This window comes from Henckelia pumila, chromosome 2 (assembly GCF_033568475.1).
Source record: "Henckelia pumila isolate YLH828 chromosome 2, ASM3356847v2, whole genome shotgun sequence".
Taxonomy (NCBI): Eukaryota; Viridiplantae; Streptophyta; class Magnoliopsida; order Lamiales; family Gesneriaceae; genus Henckelia; species Henckelia pumila.
Genome location: NC_133121.1, coordinates 147063111 through 147085546, shown reverse-complemented (window position 1 = coordinate 147085546; position 22436 = coordinate 147063111). Strand labels below are relative to the sequence as shown.

At 35.1% G+C, this 22436-nt stretch overlaps 4 protein-coding genes across 5 annotated transcripts; 3 read left to right on the top strand and 1 right to left on the bottom strand.

Annotated features, from left to right (window-relative positions):
* Nucleotides 1-475: 475 nt before the first annotated feature.
* LOC140878648 (uncharacterized) lies at nucleotides 476-925 on the top strand. The gene has a single exon (XM_073282261.1). The coding sequence runs from the start codon at nucleotides 476-478 to the stop codon at nucleotides 923-925; it is 450 nt and encodes a 149-aa protein (XP_073138362.1).
* A 1489-nt stretch (nucleotides 926-2414) lies between these two features.
* On the top strand, nucleotides 2415-5051 carry LOC140879999 (uncharacterized). Its single transcript, XM_073284028.1, has 7 exons — nucleotides 2415-2593; nucleotides 2750-2820; nucleotides 3199-3307; nucleotides 3571-3653; nucleotides 3987-4145; nucleotides 4421-4522; nucleotides 4667-5051. The coding sequence occupies exons 1-7, from the start codon at nucleotides 2524-2526 to the stop codon at nucleotides 4823-4825; spliced, it is 753 nt and encodes a 250-aa protein (XP_073140129.1). The 5' UTR covers nucleotides 2415-2523; the 3' UTR covers nucleotides 4826-5051.
* Nucleotides 5052-6383: 1332 nt separating this feature from the next.
* Nucleotides 6384-8693, top strand: LOC140879998 (uncharacterized). 2 transcript variants are annotated; one of them, XM_073284026.1, is made up of 6 exons: nucleotides 6384-6452; nucleotides 6517-6717; nucleotides 7260-7574; nucleotides 7821-7982; nucleotides 8276-8359; nucleotides 8458-8693. In XM_073284026.1, the coding sequence occupies exons 1-6, from the start codon at nucleotides 6423-6425 to the stop codon at nucleotides 8563-8565; spliced, it is 900 nt and encodes a 299-aa protein (XP_073140127.1). In that variant the 5' UTR covers nucleotides 6384-6422; the 3' UTR covers nucleotides 8566-8693. The 2 variants fall into 2 exon arrangements, with proteins under 2 accessions (XP_073140127.1, XP_073140128.1); XM_073284027.1 differs by having other exon boundaries at nucleotides 8455-8693.
* A 131-nt stretch (nucleotides 8694-8824) lies between these two features.
* LOC140879997 (probable aspartic proteinase GIP2) lies at nucleotides 8825-10408 on the bottom strand. The gene has a single exon (XM_073284025.1). It carries the CDS (start codon nucleotides 10288-10290, stop codon nucleotides 8962-8964), a length of 1329 nt encoding a protein of 442 aa, XP_073140126.1. The 5' UTR covers nucleotides 10291-10408; the 3' UTR covers nucleotides 8825-8961.
* Between the last annotated feature and the right edge of the window lie 12028 nt (nucleotides 10409-22436).

Sequence of the window (22436 nt, the reverse complement as noted above, 5' to 3'; positions counted from 1 at the left end):
TCACAAAATTGACACATAAAACTCTCTCATTGAAGTTTTCATGTTATCTCGTAAATTTTCCGACCAAGAATGCAATTAGAACTATGCAATAAATCAAGCATGTTATTATTATATCAAAATTTATCATGTCCCAGCTGTTTAATGTTCAAAAAATTAACAATAGGAAAAAATGTTCCCAAGATGAAAAACCCAATTAATTAATGCATGGTATCCAACCAAATCACATGACATGCAAAATGGATGCCAAATTCTTAACTATTCCAAGCCTAATAAAACAATCATCACACAAGCTAGCCAGCTAGCCATTTGCTTCGTCTACTACGTACTATAGTTTCTTTCATCAACCTTCAACTCACCTAATTGTAGAAACACGAGAATCTTATGAATGCATGGGAACCGATGGTATAAGTAGTGGGAAGCTAGGTATTAATTCTTCAACATCAACTAATTAAAGCATTAAGCTAGCTAGGGAAACATGGATATCCCCTCCATCAGTTATCTCAAGTTACTAACATTGCTTGTCCTTCTGATCAGTACCCTCCACCCAAACGCAGAGAGCCAATGGGTTCAGCTTCCCCCGAAAACATCGCCGGCCACGGAGATCACCGCCCCTTCGCCGCTCTGCGCATCTCAGTTGGCGTTGGTGAACCACGCCTGCACGTTGGTGGTGTACACACCCTCTTCCCCACCAGCTCATGTGGAGACGTTACGCAACGAACATAGACGACGACACTCGAGGCATCGACCGGTGGAGGAGGTTCCGGCTGAAACGGAGTGCTGCCGGTGGATAAAGGAGGTGGACGACGAGTGCGTGTGCGACCTGCTGGTGCGCTTGCCTCCCTTCTTGACCAAGCCCGTCCACAGTTACACCATTGCTATAGATGATACGTGCGATGTTACTTTTACTTGCGGATCAAAATCATGACTAGTCATTCGTAATGCACGTTTGAATGGATAAAAAAAATTATTTTTATTATTAATATTGGATAAATTAAAAAATGTATGTAGGAATTACCGATCGAGCTAGAGTCGACTTTGTTAGAAAATTATTAATTAGAAGAAAAAAAAAATCACTGTAATCATGTATGCATGGGTCCCTCAATTAATTAGCAAGAAATTTCTTTGGGAATATTGTTAATTTTTCTCTGATCTTAATTAAGATATTGAAATGTGTAGTCGGTCCTGATTTGATTACTCTTGAAACTTTCCCGGAAATTAATTGGAAACCTATGGCTATGAGAACAAATTAAGGCAGTACGTACATGGAATATTTAAGCAAATGTATCTTATGTGTAGCACTGCGTGCTGTCAAAGAATCAAAACGACCAAAAATTTGAACATATATAAAAACAACCGAAAATCTGAATTTATGTTTTTAGAAATGAAACTAATGTCTTCGAAAAAAAAAAAGGAATTGGAACTAATAATCAAAACAAGTACTTTTTAATTGTAAAAACGTTTTTATAACATAGTTTTCTTAACTTATATTTATTCTTAAATCAACTAATTTTTTTTAAAAAAATATTTTTATAAAAATGTGTTTATAAATGCGTTTTCAAATAGAGCCTAGCGATCGATGTATGTGAAACCTAATAACCAGTGTTTTAAAAACCGAATCGGACCGGCCGGTTCGACCGGTTCGACCGGGAACCGGTCGCTGATCCGGTTCGAAATACCCCTAAAAACCGTTTTAACGGTTCAACCGCTCAAAATCGGTCAAGAACCGGTCAAAACCGGTCGAACCGGCCAAGAACCGGCTAAGAACCGGTCCCAAGAACCGGCCAGAAAACCGGTTGAACCGGTTTTCGAATTTTTTTTAATTTTTTTTTAAAAATTGTTTTTTTAATTTTAAAATCTTAATTTAATATTTTATTATATATATACACATGATTATTTGAAATTTGTACTTCGTTAAAAATATTAATTTTCTATTATTATATTTTTTTAATTAATTTATTTATTTATAAAAATATAGTATATATAACTATAATTAATATTTTGAATATATTTATATAGTTATTTATTTTTTAAACTATGATAAATATATTTTTGTTTATTTATATACATCTTTTAGATTTATAAAATTTAAAAGATATTATTAATTATATTATATTATATAAACGGTTTTCCGGTTCGACCGTCCGGTTAAAACGGTTGAACTGGTTGGATCGTTTTTTTAAGGTAAACCAGTCCAGTTATGAAAATATTGCTAATAACTAATAAATAATAAAAATCACGTAAATATGTAAATTGGAGTATAGAAGATAAGTAAACATTTTACAACTTGAAAATATAATTTGGGCCAACGATATTTTAGGCCCATTGGACCATAAGACATTAGTTGTTAGTCCTCGTCATTTATTCCATTTCCATCCCTGGGCACGGAATATTCCTTATTCTTAAGGCCGTGTTTGGTCGTCATCTAATCTATTCCGCGGAGAATTTCTAGCTCCCACAACTCCAGAAGAAACCAAAATCAATCGAAGACGAAAAATTCTTTTTCTCGATTAGTCATCTGCAATCATGAAAACCCTTGATATTTTGCGGACTGAGGAAGATCTTCTCATGTATTCATCCCTCTTTGACCCAAAAGGTGAGATCTTTGCTATCATTTCCGTGTTTTGGCCGTAACTGTAAATCTTGTAGTCCTGTATCATTTTATGCGCTATACATAATTTTGATGAATTGATTTTACTTCCTACTTGTTTACTTTGGAGTTTATGCGGTGACTTTAATAAACTGGTTGCAGATGGGAATGTAAAATCTCAGGGGACCGAGATTGAGAGAAAGATAGAGTTTCTTGAAAGCTTGGCTGGAAAAGTAATCATTTTTAACTATCTTTCCTATTTCCTTTATATATGCACATAAATTGGTTTTATGTCGGAAGTCTATCTTTATTGTTCTAACTATGCGGAGCTGGAGTTGGCGCCATTTTAAAAGTGCCGAACCATTTTGCCAGTTATGTAAATTTAGTGGACTGATGCAAAATTGGATGGTGTATCATTGTTGGGAGAGCAGGAATTTGATTGAAGGGTCATTTGGTATGTTTTGGGAGGTTACCCATGAAATTGAAACGGTTTTTTAGTTAAAAGTTTATGACTTTAGTTGCATGTCTTTGTTCAGCTTTAGTCCTACCCAAATTTTAGTTGAACTGAACATCAGACTTGGTGATCTGATCTCAAAATTATCTGCAACCAGGTTCGCAACCGGAGATCTCGCAGATGGTTAAATGATCGGTTGTTGATGGAGCTTGTTCCTCGGCTAAATGCAGAGGAAATTAGGGGATTGTTTGCTCCACCACCTTGGGGTGAGCTTGTACTATTGGAAAAGGAAAAAAAAAAAGCAGTTTGTAGATCTGCTTATTTTTGTGTGAATCACTATCTGTATACGCTCTCTTTTTCCACAATTTTCTCACCGTTGTATGTCTGCCGTTTATTAAATTCAAAAGAAACGTGTAATTATTAGAAAATTAAACTTGAAAGTCAAGACACAATGGCGAGGACTGAATATCCTGCCTTTTAACATGCTCGACATAGGTGAAGTTGATGTCTTATTTATCTGGGTTTACAGGTGATGAAGTGCCACCTTCACCTTTTTCCATGACAAATGCTCGGGAGTGGGACAATTTCAGAACTATAGATATGGATAAGGAGGTTCTCCGGTCTATTTACCTTGTCAAATCTTATACCCACATTGTATTTTCAAATGGTTAGACAAAATGACTTGACTAGTAATTTTTTGTAGTGGGTCTTGTAGATATGTTGTTAAAGAAATTTCCTTGGCATATAGTGTAAGAATTCCACTTTAATGTTATAAAAATCATATCATCCGGCATTTTGCTTTTATGCTTTTCCGTTTTTCATTTCTACTTGATAGATCTCTGTTATTCTCTTTCCATTTGTGACTTTTATGTTATTTTTATTTCTAGTTTCTTGTTGCCCGAGATGCCCGTACTGACTTTTTCATTTGTTTTTCTTTTTTGATAGGCATCTATCATTGAATCCCTCGACGGTTCATCGTCAAAGCGTAGAGGTAATATTGATGCAGATAAAGTTGCTGTGATGACTGCTTGGCATAGGATAGATTGTAGAACTAGAGAAGCACTTCGCCGTTCTTTTCTTTCAGATTTGATCAATGGATATGAGGTATATTTGAGATTTACTGGAATCTGGATCAAATTTATTTTGCTAGCCCTCGTTCGTCGTCATTGCTCTGTTTAAACGCTGGAATGCTGTCCATGCGGTGATGTACGATGAATTTTGATTCTACAATCTACACTTTTCTTTGGTTCTATTTTTTAGCATTATTGACTGGTGCATATTGGAGTCTTGTCTTTGTTCTGGGAACTGTCGCACCTTTTCTGGTTTTCATGGCTATGAATTGATTCTTGACATGTAACTAAAAAGATGATTTCATTCAGGAATGCTTACGCGCATTTGTTAAAGAGAATGAGAAAGGAGATGTTCTTGTTTTACATGTGCAAGACCCTTTCCATCGGTTACTACTACATGGCGTTTGTGAGGTATTCATTCAACTGCGATGTTTCCAGGTTTTCACAGTTAACAGGGAATAACACATCAAGAAAACCAGGGAAATTTAATGCCTCTAAAATTTCCATCCATTTATTTCTTGAATTGTGACAGAAAAATACTTCCTTTCTCAACAGTTCTACAACTTGGTGTCGTCCACAGTCACAGTCACCGGATCGCAGGGCACCAAACCCTCGAAGATGACAGAGATAAGAAAGAAACAGTCCGGTTCCGACGAACTTCCGAACATCACGCTTTGCAAGTTTCTCAAAATGGCGAAAGAAGGATTTTGGTGATTTTTTTCTTGCCATGAATTAATTAATGTACACTATGTCTGTTTTATTTGCCAAATGTAAAGATTTGGGAATGGCGTCGTCAATTCGTGCACTGTATGAATAGTTTGCTGACCCAAAAAGCTACGCATGTTTGTGTGTAGAAATGCCTCATTTCTTCACACCGGCAAATGGATAGATTGGTTCACAGCATTAATTACCGTAAATTGTTGGCTTTATCATCACTCAATTGCTTCATATATTCGTGCAATTTTGAATTTTTCTTTTAGAATAATTATATGAATCTGATGCAGCACGTGTAATATCCTCCCCATTCATCATTATTTTTCAGAAATTTTAAGGTAGCTTTTGGAAATGTTAAAAAAGAGTAATTATGAAATTTTCTTTACAAAAATTTTCAACATTTTGTAAAGAAAGAAAGACTCGTAGTTATTTTATTTTTTTTAAAGAATTTTCAAACACTAGGGAATTCAGTTGCTTGAGTGCAGTAGAATTGAATTTTCATTTGCATTCTAACTATATAGGAGATTAGGAGCTCTGAAAGTTTTATAATTGCGTTAAAACTAGAATTATTACTCTATTTAAGCATCTTATTCATATTTTGAAACTGAATTGTTATTTTATGTGATGTGATTATGTCCATGTCCATGTCCATGTGATATGGTCACTCAAGGGAGTGCAGCGCAAGCTGGCCCCTGCTAAATTGATCGGTGCACATGTCCATTACCAATTATTATTTGTTTATTTATATCCGTGCAATAATCGGACCCGACCCCTAATCGATTAGGAGAGTTGATGACACACGACTCTATGCTTACATTAACACACTTATTTTCAGTTTATTTTTATATGAAATATTCATAAAAACATTTTATACCAAACAAATTATATATGATCGTTAAAGAGGAAGAGTTCCATTTTACTTTGTATTCCATCCCATTGTTTCAACTCTCACCTAACCAGTGTCTTAGCCGTCGTGACAAATATTTCTGCGTGGAAAAGAAGAAACAGAAAATGAAAAGCTATTTATATATTTATTTGTTTAATAATTAATTCAGTTCTTGGTTGACAAGAAATAGACTCAAATAACATAGAATGATGCTCCTCAAGAATTCTCTTAGCCAGTGGAACAGGTAAACACTTGGTCAAAATGTGAGGAGTTCGGTTTTTTTTTTCCAACATTTTCTTGGACTAAACTGTCGCACAACACTTATTTATTATTGTTTATTGACTAGTTTAGTTTAGAGGTTATTGTTGGTCCCGAAGGTTTTATGCAACTAATCTAATTTGCAGACTATTATATTAGCGTCATGATTTTACTTGGACGAAGAAAGACATTGTTTGCGGGGTTAGTCTATGCTATACCGGAAGTGTTTCTCCCCCTATTTCAATATCATTAGATCACATGGGACCTTTATATTTTTATGGAAATTGACATCCAATGGTTGGCATTTGACCAAATCGTAGGAAGAGAAGTACTCGTGTTTTGCGGGTCCCATCCATAAAAAAATATATATAAAAATGATATTTATATTATTACGAGAATCTTGGTGTATATATATATGGTCACTCACTCCATCCTCTTCCTAAAAACAACGATATGGCCAAGAAGCCCGTCAGATACTGCGTGGTGGGTGTTGTTGTTTCTTCTTTTCTTCATTTCCAACTTGTTTGATTAATGTCTTATGCATCAGGTTGATGCATTTACCGACGCCGCATTCAAGGGAAACCCAGCGGCGGTTTGCTTCTTGGAAGAGGAGAGAGATGAAGAGTGGCTGCAGTCGGTGGCAAGTGAGTTTAATTTGTCCGAGACTTGTTACTTGACTCCGCTTCCGCTTGCTCACTCACCCGACGTCCCCAGGTTTCGTCTCCGCTGGTTCACTCCTGTTGCCGAGGTCCGCCTCTTTTTTTCTTGCTCGTTTTCAATTAACGATTCGATAATCTCAAATCACCACGAACCCACTCGTTTCCACTTTTTTTTTTTTTAAACATGGAGGATTTACGCAACTAGGTTGATCCATTCTACTTGGCCCTAAAAGCCCGCTACAGATTTTCTGAAATTACGTTTGTTTCCACTAACTCGAGTTCCCGGAGGTGATCTCAATAGAAAGGAGTTTTGAAATGTGAATCTTATTGTTTTCGAAATGTTTGATATCTTGTCCATGAGGCGAGATTTAATGGGAAGTTTTAGGTGCCAAATGCATGCCCCCTGTTAGCTGCTGATTATGCCCTTTTAATTTTCTTCTTGTGCTCCAAAGTTGAGAAACTGCTGGTAACTTGGTATGGCAGAAGTAACTTTTGAGTATCAAAGTTACTATCAGCGCATTTATGGGCTGTATTTGATTTAAAGACTGGCCATATCCAATTGTGTGCCTTGTGTCTGCTGGCAATGTTTTCCTGTTTTGACGGCTCGTTGTTGGTTGTTACTTGTATGCAGGTCAAACTCTGTGGGCATGCAACTCTAGCAGCATCTCATTTTCTCTTTGTATATGGATTGGTGAGTTCTGATGTGATTGAATTTTCAACACTTTCGGGGATATTGACGGCCAAAAAAGTACCGGAAACCGAGGCACTGGATCCATCCAACCTTCAAAATGGTAATGCACGTGAGAGTTTCCTCATCGAACTGGATTTTCCAGTGGTCCCAAGTTTGAAATTTGATGGTGCTGATGAGGTTTCAACCATTTCTAAAAGCTTGAGCGGTGCTTCTGTTGTTGAGATACATCAAACAACTACATCCGAAGACCTCGTAGTATGTATTCCATTAGCTCTTAACTTTAATAACTGTTGTTGCATCACTGAATTTCTGAAGTCTGAACAACGGGCTACGTCTTAATTCTTATCATATATTCATATATCGAATATCATGAATAATGCGGTGGATAATGATGGTATTTTCTCTACAAAGCTTGGTTGGATTTTGTGAGAAGCGTCTATATCTTAAGGAAAAGATTTGTCAATTTTCCCTGAAATGTTGCCCGCTTGTGTGATATGTCAGGTGGAGCTCCCATCTGGAGATGCAGTTGTAGAAGTAGAGCCACGATTTGATGAAATACAAAAATGTACAGGGAGAGGGATAATCATTACCGCGCCTGCTCCTCCTGGATCAAGATTCGACTTTTACAGTCGATTTTTCTGCCCAAAGTTGGGGATAAATGAGGTAAGCTGCTGAAATTTTATTCCCACCAATTTGGAACTGTATGCATCACTTTTACTTTTTCATTCTTTGCTAACCTACAAGTCATCCATCATCTCTCCATAGATTTGGAATATTTCCACCCAAAAAGTGTCGGGCAGAAAGAAAGTTAGTGTATTGATATGTTGTTCCCCAGGCCTGGCTATTTCTCGGATACGAAAGCATACCTGCACAGAAACGCGCATAGTAGTGCTAGTGCATGCTATAGTTGATTTACATTTTTGAATTGGATCACTGAAGCTTCAATATTTGATTAGGATCCTGTATGTGGAAGTGCACATTGTGCTCTGGCACCCTACTGGAGCAAGAAGCTTGGAAAATGTGATTTTACAGCTTATCAGGTAGAAAAACCACTTTGTATCACTGGAAATGCTTGCTTCAACTATTAATTCTTTACCTTGCTAGTATTCGCCATGATAAATTTTCCTGTTTAAAGTAGGCATCCCCACGAAGTGGTGTAATTAATCTTCATCTTGATGAGAAGAATCAACGAGTGCTGCTTCGAGGAAAAGCCATTGCAGTGATGGAAGGTTCTCTCTTGGCTTAAAATCTAATCTCAAAAGTCATTAATAATAAATAAATGACGAGCCTGCTCAATTCATGTCGTGATGGAACCTATGAATAATGATTTGTTTGTAATTCTATGTACTTCAATGTATAATGTGGCTTTTGTTCCGACGACTTGTTTCATTTAAGTAGCTTTCTTACTGGAAGTTCGATTGATGTACTTGCTATATGATGCATGGAAAACATACTTAAGATGTATGGATTTGTAGATTAAAGAACTTCGAACGAACTAAAGGGCGTTAAAACCAATTTTTTTTTCCCAAAGCAATATTTTTTCCGAAAGCTCGGACTAGATTGAGGTGTTTGATAACTCAAGAAAGGTAAGGAAATTTAGAGGCAGATGTGAAAACACTTATTTATGCAGTACAGATTGGTTTTAGAAACTGAAATTGGCGCAATTGGTACTCTGGACCAAAAGTGAAGAACTAAATCCTAATCTGTCACGCACCAAATCAAATTGCAGCAACGTATCCTTCATTTGATACCCTCCGATCACAATGGACGTCCTGGTATTCAGACCGCCGTCCACGAACCCCAGACACAATGTATCCACACCATTATTCGGAACATTCACCATTGAATTCGACCCGTAAATACTCCAAACCACTTGACTGTTGTGCAAGACAAGATTAATGGTTGGAACAGCTGGACCCAGGCGGGTGCTCTGAATCTTATCTGCGGCATAGCACAAACCGAAAGGCGCCACAGGTTTGACCTCAGTGAGATTGTATCTTACAGATTCCTTCACGAATGCATCTTTCAAAGCGTTGAAAATAGAGGTTTGCAGCACAGTGTATGGTGCAGAGCTGCTAAGTTTCGTTCCGCCCATTCCATTTTCATCGATGGCTAAAAGGGTCTGGTTTAACGAGACAAGTCTCTGGCTGACTTTAAATGAAGTCAATCCAATGTAATAATCTGGTGATTTGTACCAGTAGAAAATCTGAGTGTCCGCTGATCGTGGACCCAAGATTAGCGGGGTGTAAGTAAGAGACCTGGAGATGTCAATTCCAGGAGAGAAATTGTAGGGCCCTGGAGAGTTGAACAGAGCTATTCCAGGAGCCTTTGATGAACTGGGCAAGCACAAGGCAAAAATCCATGGAGAAGAAGAAGACCGGCTGATTTGAGCCGAAAGAGAATAATTGAACCTGCCAAGAGACGCTAAACCCGTGGACCCTTTAGCCAGTCCCCTGTAGATCCTGGAATATTTATTCGGATCAGTGCAAGAAAGCACGATTTGAGAAACCTTTCCAAGCTGAAACTGCTTTTGCGCGATGGGCAAAGCGAATTTATCCGTGAGTAGGAGGCCGGTGGCGATTTTCCTAGTAACGGGGTTCTCAGGGAAGAACATGCAGGTGTCATTGGAGCAACCTGGGGCGGGTGGTCGGAAGCAGTTTCCGTAAGCTTTGGTGTCAAGATCGAGGCAAAGGGAAGAATTATAAATGACAGGCTGGTAAGTGGAGGATTTGTAGTGGCGGGCACAATCATACCATGGCAAGAAGGAGCCCACGTCAAGATGTAATTTGGAGGGCTGCAATAGAGTCTTGAGGTAAATGGTGATGGTGTACAAGCCAGTGGAATCATCTTTGTCGATGGGGCTGAAAACTGGAGCACTCTGTGAAATCACTAGAGGTGATGAATGCAGAAGAAGGAGAGACAAGAATGTAACAAGAAGAGAAGAAGAAGACATGATTAGCTTTGTGTGCATTTTTGAGGTAAATTAATAGTTTGCTTTATAGGAGAAAATTAAAGATGTAGTGCAGAGGAGTTAACTGGGGAGGAGTTGTTCAGTTTTTTTGTGAGCAATAACATACGGTATCCGTTGACATATGAGTTGAATGATGGTGAGAAAGGATTGAATAGGAATGGTCCAAGAAATGGATTGGATTGTGGTGTGAATCACAAGTCATTCACGGCCACGGGGGAATTAATATTGCCACGTGATGTGATCTATATAGTCAATCTTTGACTTCATCCATTATGCCATCCAGCTTTATAAAATGATAAAATTTTTAAATCAATAAATATAGTTCCAGATATTATGTTTGGGCAAATTATTTTAAACTCCCTACTATCAAACTTTTTTTTAACTTAACTTCCTATCCACCCTTTTTTTATTTTCACTTCCTAGTGGTCCCCATTTTTGAATTAAAAATTAAATAAAACTTATCCTTTGTACGTGACTTTGTTATACCTATCGAACCAGTCCCGGCCATGCAAGACTATCAGTTACGCAAGGTTTTCAGCCGATATACTCCGGATTAAGGGTCCAACATGCTTCCGTAAGATAAATTGAATTTAAATACCTCTTTGACCATAATGTCGTCGGGTCATACCTGCCGAGTTTTACGAAGTGCTCCTCACATCCCAACCACGCAGTCGCAACAGATGGTTTCTGCACAAGCTCCTTCAACGACACCCAACACAGCCTTAATTCGTTTTTTACCTTAAGGCGTATGGTATATAAATTTAATTATAAAATATGAGCATGAAGAACGAGAGATTTAGGAAATTTATTCAGACATAATATTATTACATAAATCAACTCCTTTGAAGAGGAGAAGACAACTTGTTTAGCTACTCATAGTAGCCTTGTTCTTGAAATACATAAAAAAAACTTAATACAATAGAAAGAGAAATATTACAACAATTTATTTGTAAAAAAACTGAAGGGAATGATCGATATCTTCAGCTTCCTCAAATCTCTGTATTTATAGCTGTAGTTCCACTCGTTTCACCGAAAAACTTCAGGGAATCTCACAGCTGTCTTGTATTTCTTTATGCCATTATTGATGACATCTTTTATTAGTGGAGGAGGCAGCTGTCTGGAATTTTTTATGCCATTATTGATGGCATCTTTTACTAGTGGAGGAATCACATGTCTGCCACTTTCTTTTGGCTTTATTCTCCTCACATGTCTGCTTTATTGTTGTCGGGGCATCTTTTGCTTTTGAAGTAGGCCCCTGTGAAAATGCATCTTCGGTGGTCCTTGTCCACCTTTGCTTGTCTCGGAAAAATCCTTTCGATCCGTTCGGGGTCTAAAGGTTTTTCCAAATTCTGGCTCCTTCTGATTTGGGCATTCTGGGCAGATATTCTCTGACCATCGTCCAATATGAGCCATGTTACAAAATTTTCAGCGAGTTTCTTTACTCCCCGGCAGCTTGCTGTTCTACAAAAGGTTTCTCTTCTTTTCGAAGAGTTCTTCCGCAAATGCTGTAGTTTTTCCTGTCATTGTGTTCAACAGGAACGATCCATTCACAGAATTCTAATAAAATTTGAATGGAAACTTGACTTTGTGAATCTCAGTAAGACAGACCCAAATACCCCATGCCCTTCTGGTTGAGATCTCATTTTCCCCGAAAGTGAACACCAAGGGTATTTTTTCAGTTTTAGGATTCTTGATAAATTTATGACTGTTTATATCAGGTCTCCTCAGCTTGATGAAATGAAAGGGTTCGTGTGATCCTTTCATTATTGGTTCTGGAGCTGCACTAAAAAAGTATAACTCAAGCACATCTCCTCTGAACAAATGATCATTATTTGCCCATGTTTCTTGGACTGCTTCCTGGATCCATTTTGGTAACTGTGATATCTCCGGGAAGCTTGGTGACGTTGTATAAACTGAGTCCAAAACCCCAAATTCATACCAGCGTTTTACATCTTTAGGATTGACATTGTTTTTTAGCTAAACCCTTGGATATATTCCTGAAACATCAACCCTGCAAGTGTTTGGGTTGATTTCACTCCTTGTATTCAATTTTTCCCACCTTTGTTGATAAACCTGGAATGGAGAAATAATAGATGGATTAGTATCAATCTTAGATTTGCCCTTGTCAGTGTTGGGTCTAAGATTGATCTCTTCCTCTTTTACCCCAGAGGCGGAGGGTTGTCTTGATGAGTTATCCTCATCAATTGTTGCTTCATCCAGATCATCAAAGGCTGATGATAGATTAGCACTTGTTTCTTGAGTTTTGGATTCCTCAACATCTTATTTCACAACCGGTGGTTGTATTTCTTGTTCTTGTAAAACCAATGGTTTTAGCATATCTTGTTTATGAGAAACCAATGGTTTCTCTATAGCCTTCACAATTGGCCCTTGAATAGCAGCCCATAGTTGTGTTTGAGCTTGCATACATCCTGTAATTCGATTAGATACTTTGATCCGATCAGCTTGTTGTAACCTGACGGCCATTTCAGCATTAATGGCTAACTGATTGAACTCATTTTGAAGCAACCCAAGGTGTTCCTTGAGATGCCTCTGCATTTTCATGATGGAATCCACGTCACTGCCTTTCCATCTCTTGTTAAAAAATCTGCAAGAATATTTTCATGAGATTTAATAATAACAATATCAAAAATATAATTTTGACATAATGTTTGTCATCTTAATAACCTAGCTTTCTCAGGTTTAGATTCAATCTTATTTTTTAGGAAAGCTTTTACCTGGGTGTTATCAACCTTCAGAGTGAATTTTTTAGCAAGTAAAAATAATGGCCATTTTTCCAAAGCCCTTTTAACTGCATAAAATTCCTTCTCGTTGATATGTCATCTAATGGCCTCAGATTTTGAAAAAAGACCGCTACAGTATCTGCATGGTATTTCCCCATCTGAAGTGATCTTGGTAAGGACTGCTGCCCACCAATCGTCACTGGCATCCGTAAATAATACCAGATCATCTTCATCTACGGGTATAGCCATTTTTTAGAGATTCTTACATATCTCTTTTAATTGGTTTACCCCTTTAGTATGGTCATCGGTCCATATAAACCTAGCATCATTTTTTAACAAATGACTGAACACCTTTCTGTATATTGCTAGATTGTTAATGAACATCCCTGCAAAATTAACTACTCCATGAAAACTCTGGAGTTGTTTTACATCTTTGAATTTATCTGGAAAATTCTTTACCTTTTCCACAATATGGGGTTGTAGAATTATTCCAGTTTCATCAATCTCAATACCGAGGAATTCAATTTTCCTTGTTGTTATGACTGCTTTATTTTCAGATAAAACCAGTCCTTCTTGTTTACAAATTTTAGAGAAAATCTCTAAGTGTTTAACGTGTTCGTCTATATTTTTTGATGCTATAAGAATATCATCAATATAAACAAACATAAAGTTGAAATAATCTTTAAAAAGGTTATCCATCTTTCTTTGAAATATCTGGGGTGCATTAGCTAATCCCATAGGCATAACTTCCCAAATATAGTGTCCTTGTGGAGTAGAGAAGGCTGTGAATTTCTTACTTCCTTCTTCCATTCGAATCTGGTAAAATCCAGACTTACAATCAAATTTTGAGAACACTCTAGCATTTCGTACACAGCTAATTAGGTGTTCTCTACTTGGTATGAAGTACCCATCAAACTCCAGGATTTTATTAATACCTTGATAGTTAATAACTAGTCTGGGTTTCCCTCTTTTTATTTCACCATGATTTCTAACCAGAAAACCTGGGCTGCTATATGGTGAAACTCTTTCTTTGATTAAACCAAGGTCCAAATGTTCATTGATAATCATTCTCATATCCCTTTGATCTGTTATGTTCATCGGGATAGGCTTATATCTGACGAATTCATACTCTTTGCCTTTCTTTAGAGTAAGACTGGCTTTGAGTTGATTTCTATCCCACCATGCCAAAGGATGCTCGTTGTAACTTTCTTTGAGCCTCTTTTTGACATCTTCAAGGGATACTTTATTTTCTAACTCTATATCTATGTGATTTAGAGTTACCTTGAGAAGCTCCATATCCTCTGTTTGGAGTTCTTGTTCTGTTGTTATTTTCAACATGGTTTCTCCAAACCTTCTTGGATCTTTCATTTTTGGGTGAAAAAGTTGTCCTTTATCACCATACTGGCTGCGAAATGTTATCGGCAATTGTCGATAAAAAGCAACCTTGAGTCTTTGAACGATAATTTTATGATCACAAATTATAGTGAACATAAGTCTTCTTGACTCATTGTCTTGTGTGTACTTCTTAAACATTTGTAAGAAGTTATTTCCTAACAGGATATCAGCTCTTGTATCATGGAAATAGATTGGTGGTGTTTTTACCTTGTACCAAGGTGTTTGACCTGCACCGCCCATAAGGATCTCTGCTTGTTTTATTCCTTTGCAAAGAATTAAAATTCTTCGAGAGAAATCTCGTCCAGCAATTTTTGGCAATTCTTCTTCACATTCTTCAGGGAAGACTCCTCTTTTTTATGTACAAATTCCTGCTCCCGAGTCAATATAAGCTGCAAAATACTCAGCCTTATATTGTTCATATAACATCCCTATCGGAATGTATATGGAGAAATGACTTGTTGTCATTTTTTAAAGGAATTACTAAATGGCTCCGCCATTTTTAATAGACTGTGTTGTAAGTCAGTAATCCGATTAAGACTATTTACCTTTAGTTTCCCTAAGGCCTCAGAAGGTAGAGTATGGTTACTCCTTTCTACTTCTTCAATGCGTTCTAGTAAATCATGTTCATGACTTACTAATTTCAACTGTTGCTTCTTCCTCTGTCTGTGAACAGAGTTTTCGAATCTGATTAAGGGATTGTCCCTTATCCAATTCTCTTGGTTTTTCATTTAGTAGAATTCTTATTGAATCCTCCAAGTCTTTTCTTTTGCCATGAACTCTATTCCTTTTTCAAGGCGTTTCCATGGTTTATGGTCCTCCAGGATTCTAGACCAAGAATGAGTTGATCCATTTATTTTCCTGGAATTCCCCAGATTTGAACTTCCAATTCTCCAATATTTATCACTCCTTGGTAAGTTTCTTTTTTCTGTTGTTCCAAATAGTAAATCGAGTTACAAGGGAACAAGTTCCGATGACTTGTAATTTCGAATACTATTTTCACTTCTTTCCATCCTTCTGGAGATCTAAGTTTTCCTATTATAGAAAACTCTTTTTCTTCTGGTGGAATTTCTTGAATAGGAGATTTGTCCCATCTCCTTCTTGTCATTCTGTCTCCTAGGAAAGATAACCTTCGGGGTTCTATTTTAAGGTCTCTGTATAGAACCGGTCTGTCTTGAATTTGAATGTCTGTTTCCTGAATTAAAAAAAAAAAACTCGATTTTTTTCCGATATATTGCTTGAGCAACTTTTCCAAAGATCTCTGGAATTTCAATGAACTCATTTCTAATAAATAATTCAGAATGGTGAGTATTAGAAAGAGCATAAGAAATTTGATATGTAATAGAATATGGCTTATTACCTTCTTTCATTAGTCTTTTTTTCTTGAAGTTTTGATGCAAATTCAAGGCTCGACTAAAATCTCTATCAGCTAAATTGTAGGCTATTCTTGGATAAATAACTCCCACAATTTTTTCTGCACATAAATTTCCCGAGATAGTTCCTAGAACCGCATCTTGTATATTTCTCATTCTTTTATCGCATACTACGATATCTATGGGTGAATCTATTTCCTCTTTAAAAGTAGCCTTGATCATAATCTGGATTGCTCCAATATGAATCCAAGACATTGTCTATGCTACTTCTGATTTTAATTTTTGTAATTCTTCTCGAATTTCTTCAAAGGGAATTAACTGCATTTCAATTTGATTACTGGTTAATTCCATAGGGATCGCCATTTCCCTTCAGGATACCTTATAAATCAAATTATGTCTTCTTTGTCTTAGCCCTAGGTTTCCTAAGACTCTTTCAACTTGTCCTACCGAAAATCCTTGGTACTTCTGTAATGTTGGATTTTCTCTCATAATCCTTTGGACCATATTATGAGATATCGTGGTTTGGCTAAATAACCCAGCCAAACTTTCATGTGTTTCATGGCGAAACACTTCCTCTTTACTCTGATTCTGATTCATCCTCAGAAACTTCTCGACTAAACAATATCTCTTCTTCGTATATGATTTCATCTGAGGGGATATCCTCAAATTGATATACTTGGACTAGATCTTGAAAAAAGACCGCATCATCTATATCTGGTGTTGCTTCAAAGAGTTTAACTCCTTTTTTCTCGTTTTCTGGACAATTTATAGATATATGTCCTCTTGCTCCACATGTCCAGCAGTTGCAATCCTTGAAACTTTCACTTGCTCTTGTATGAGTTCTTCTAAAAGTTTTTCTTGATGGTGTTCTTCCCCTGCTTTGTGATGAGCCTATTGCTAGGGATGTTCTTGTAGGTCCACTTCTTCTACCTGATCTATAGGATCTGGCCTTTTGTTTGGACCAAAATGTTCTTGGTTTCCAAGAACTTTTCATTCTTTTATTATAGGGATTATTTCTGAATTTCTTCCTTTTAAATCCCTGTGATTTGTTTTCAATGATCGTTGGAAGATCATTTTCTCTACAACACAAAGGTGTACGCTTATCTATACCCCTTATTTTCTTGTAGTTCTTCTGTAATGCTGCCATATGGCACCATTATGCTAATTTTCCTTTCAAAAAGGAGGCACGTCTTGCCAATGTATCAAGATTGCCTGGAACATATTCTTTAATCAGCGTTTCTCTCCACGGACTTGGAATTTTTGCAAAAAATAGCTGAATAGCTATATTTTCCTCGACTCCCGAATTCCATCTGTATTTAGTGAATAACATAATATATTCATCAACTAAGCAGATATCATGTAACTCGAGGCTATAAAGAGCTTGAGTATATCTTCTTTTTTTCTCTGTATCTTGATTATTGAAATAGTCCACCACTATGAATTGTGCTTTAAATAGGGTGGTCATTCTTTCTCCAATCTCGCTGAGCGATTCTCATGCTAAGATTGATTTCTTAGTTTCTGGCATAGTCATCTCCCATGCGATCTTAACAGATCCCATTAAACTCATTTCTAGAAGTTTAATGAATCCTTCTTTATTGAGATCTAATGTCTCTGCTGCTATTCTCATAGATGACGTCCAATCATCTATAAGATCTTCTCTATTTTTGAAGTCCAAAACATCAAGGTTTAACATAACCCCGTAAGGATGTATTGGATCTAAAACAGTTTTTCCGTAAGGAGTTTGATGGAGAGGGATTTTACTCCTTCTTGATCTGGTTCCTGCTGGATGTGAATTTTCTCCAACCTGGAACTCACTATGTGGTTCTTCTGTTTTAACCACATATCTTGGGGGATTCCCTATGGTTTGTTCACCCTCAGGAGAATTCATTTTTAGATCTACAACTTTGAGATTCGCAAAAGAATCTGCAAGATCTTGTAGATCCTCGAGATTTAATTTTTCTAAAGTAGTCATCAGAAAGTGTTTTTCTCTGATACTGCTTTTATAAGATTAATCATCATTTCATCATTGGTTAAATGTTTTTGGACCATTATGGTTTTACCTTTCTGATGTAACAAAGGTTCGGTACCAAATGAGAGTGGTAACCTTCCTCCTGTATTTCCTTTTCTAGAACCCGAAGTGTGTTCTAGATTTATGATTTTATTTTGAAGATCCTTTAGGTTTCCAAGAATTTCTTCTTGTTTCTTAAGGATTTCTTCAATTTTTTGAGGTATTTCATACAGCTGATTGCTGTAATATTGTACCGTCTTTTGAATTTTTCTAAGATCTCCGAAGAGTTTAGAGGAATCTGGGGTAATCTCTAAAAATTAAGAGTTAGAAATCATTTTTTCTTTATCTCTTCAAAATTAAAAGCATTAATCACAACCTGTTGTAAGTAATCTATTGTGAATAGATTAACTTGTTTATAGGATTTCATATGAATAAAATCCTCTTGATTCAAACCTTCGTTTGAAATGATCTAAAAAAAACATCTTCTCCTCAACAAAGAAAAGCATTAATTAACGAATAATATTATGTCTGAATAATTAACCTAAGTCTCTGATACCATTTTTACGGATAATTCTTTGTACCATGAATAAGCACAAAATCTTCAGATTTTAGCATAAAGTCTTTAGATTTTTAGCATAAAAAAGCATAAATCCAGTACAAGAATTAATCAATTAAATATTCAAGTTTTGGGGTCCTAGGGAGCTATTGCAAAGAATCTTATGGGTAAGGAGTTAGGGCAAAGTCAAGTTTGGGTTTGGGGATTTATCACCAATTTGCTCATTATTGTTTTATAGATTTGATTAACTAATAACTCTTGTCTAGTAATATATACTAGTATTCCGCTGCACGCGTTGTGTGCTCGTATATTTCGTTTTTAAAAAAAATACAATAAATAATAAATTGTAAAATTTAAAAATAATAAAACAATAAATAATAAATTGTAAAATTTAAAAATAATAAAACAATAAATAATAAATTGTAAAATTTAAAAATAATAAAAATATAACGTTTTCCTAAACAAATATTCACAAAAAATATATATATCTTATAAAGTGAGTGTCATATTTGTAAATAAAATAATATCAAAGGGCACAAAATGAGCTTTTAATGGCTAGAAAAGATGAAACTGTATAAAATGACTATTTTGCCCAATAATTTTGGTTTTATTGAAAATTAAGTTAGGAGATAATGATAATTTCAAATCAAGTTTCACCAATTAATTGAAATTTTGTTAAATAGAGAGTCTCTACTTTAATAAGATAGTAAGATATATATATATATATAAACATAATATCGGAATTTGTTTGTTTCAAAGGGAAGCATGCAGAAAAATAAAATATGAAATGGATTTTGCAGCTGAACATCAAGCTAGATACTTCAAAGATTTGTGGTATTTTATATGCACCCACACACACAACAGTTGTCCTTATAATGTGATTTATATTCAAAATAAGATTAATATTATATTTGTAAAAAGTAACGAAATATCATACTCAGGGGCGAAGCCAAGATTAAAAATTATTTGGGGCTGGCTCCGTCCAACTTAAAATAATAATTTATATAAAAAATAATAAAAAAAAATCAATATATGCTATTTTGTTTAAAAATTAAGTTGATGGTTTTTCTTCTCTTAAATTTATGATTTAACCAGCTGTAAATTCGAAAAAAAAAAATTCACAAATATTTATTTTCCAAATTTCACAATTATTCAACTTTAGGTTTTTTTACCTAAAATATCGCTATACAAGCCCATTAATAATTTTATATCAATATTCTCAAATATTGCAACCAATAGATTATTTTATCAAAATTCACAACAATAGATTTTTAGGCTAAAAATTCAAACTCGAAAATTTATAAATACACTACATTGTATTAAAAAAAACAAATACATTGTATTCCGAAATATATATAAATAAAAAATCAGATATATATTTAAATAATCTAAAATTTAAAATCTTTTATTTAAAATAATTGTTAATTTATAATAGGTTGGCACCTTAAAACCTTCTGTAAATAAATAAATATATCAATAAAAGCCTCAGCAAGTAAATTTAAGGAGATTTCGGTCAAATTATGTGAATATATTGACAAAAAAACTAGCAAATAAATATTTCAAGACAGGTGTATTCAACTTGAAATTTGAAAATTGAATGTTTATAACATATTAATTTAATTTAAGGAAGTTTATATTTCTTTTGTAAATGATATACGGGCTAGATGAAATTTACAATGTTTTACATAGGTCTACAAAACACAAAATCAAAAAATCAAAACTATTTTTTTAAAAATTTAGGTGGGGTTGAAGCCCACACTAGCTTAAGGGAGGATCCGCCCCTGATGATACTGTAATTTGAGTTGATTATATTTACATGAGGTCTATTCATAATTGTAAAATTGTAATTTGAAATGTTAAATTTTTCTTTTCTCTTTTTTTTTTTTTAAAAAAGGAGAAAGACAAAATATAAGAAAATGTTATTGATGGAAAAAAAATCATATGTTAAAAATTAATGTAACATTATGTGTTATACATCAATCACTTTTTGTCATGTGTTTGATGGAAAGATAAATTGAACAAGAGTTGGGAAAGAGACATGACAAGAAGATATTAGTGTAATAGACGATTTTTTTTTGATATTACACCAATTTTGTAACCGATGATTTTTTTCCATTACACTTAATTAGTACTAGGGTATTTACACACTCTCGTTGTGTGTGACGAAAAATATTATTATTTTTATTAAAATTAATTTCGAAAAAAAAATCTAATAAATTTATGGGAACCAAAAATGAATGTTTTTGGGTTAAAATATTAACCATAAGGAGTAATTAAAATATAATGAATTACATTAGTTATTTCTCACTCATTTTTTTCAAATAATTTGAAATTTCAAAATTAAGATGTCATATTAAGAGACCATGTTAGTTTCTATAAGATCTTGTTACTAAATAAATAGGTATAGATAATAGATATATCCCTGAATAATTCCACACCAATTAAGTTCTTAATTAATTTCTGGCTTCAAGATACTAAAGAGTAAATGTGGTTCTAGACATCTAGGACATAATAACTATTTGTACAAAATGTATTTTCAATCTATTTTCAATTTCTGCATTGGTATTTTATGCAAAACAAATTTTAGAGGGATATTTTAAAATTTAAAATCTGAAGTACTATATTGTGTATAGTGCCGAATTGGAACTGAAAGACCACTCTGAAACTTCCCAACTTTATCTGAATATATATTATGAGATAATGAGATAGGTCAATATTGTCAAGCAAATCGAAAATAAGAATAAAGCAGACACAGTGCACTAACAGTAAGTAGTATGTTACAGGGTCATTTAAAATAGTACTATACTTAAGATAATGTGAACACTGTGTATGTAAACAATAGAAATACATAAACGAAACCAAACAAAGTTTATATGAAGCACTTAAAACAGATTCGTGTCCTTTGGTTTGTGTTTCGAGGATCAAGACGAACGATCATTTCTCATGATACAACTGGTAAAATATTATAGCCACCTAGCACGAAAGTAATACACTGACGAACAGAATAAGTAACTGAGATTTATCAAGAACCGGAACAGAACAACATGAAATAGAAGAAATGAAGAAATGAAACTGAGCTGCGAATTTGTGGTGTTTGAAGGACTTGAGACTGCCTCTATATATAGGCACTCAGGTTCCATATGGACTGTCATGCCCCGCTCCCGGAGCCGGTGACATCGACGTTTCTTCCAAATAATATTCGAAAACCACCAGCCTCTTAGTACATAATTTAACTAAACCAGTTTATTTCATAAATAAACTCTAGAATAAATCATCTGTACAACTCAAAATTCTCAAAAACGGAATAAACTTGCGGAAGCGTCTTACAACTTAAAAATCAGAATAATAACAATAAAATCTCAAAAACTCTCTTCATCTCCATCTCCAAAACATGTCTCGTTCTTTCTCCTCTAATTGTTCTTCGGTACAATCTTGGAGGAAAAGTAAGGTGTAAGCGATCTGGGTGTCTCTCAGCAAGTAGGGGTCGATCGATCATACGAATATTTAAAAATATATACATAAATATATTCTTGACAGAATTCAAACTTGGATTTTAAAACATAACATAATTCATAGACATAACATGACACTGAAATTCATCTCTTTATTTGTGGCTAGCTAATCAGTCTCTTATATGTAATCCCTCTAAGGGGTGAGGACATTAGTCGGTTATTCTTATCCACTGCATCAGGGCCTTAATTTATCATGATTCAAAAATTTCCTTCACTCTTACTTCGAGTCATAACAGTGCTCTTAAAACATACTTTTAACAAAATCGTATCAAGAATGGAAAGTACTTAACAATGTTTCAAAATATCATGAACGATCGAATTTTAAAGCATATATATAGGATTTTAAAAACAGAGCCTACTTACCGAGTTTATTCGTGCGAAATCGAACTACTTGAATTGGTGCAGCTTTTATCTTCCAAATATTCAGTCATATTGCCGAAAGATCCGTGACATATCGAAACGTCGGATCGACATGAAATTTGGTCTGGACATTCCTAAGGACGTTATCTAAATTGTGAACGATCGAGATCTGACCGCTTTATTCGGTAACTACTAGCAAGTATA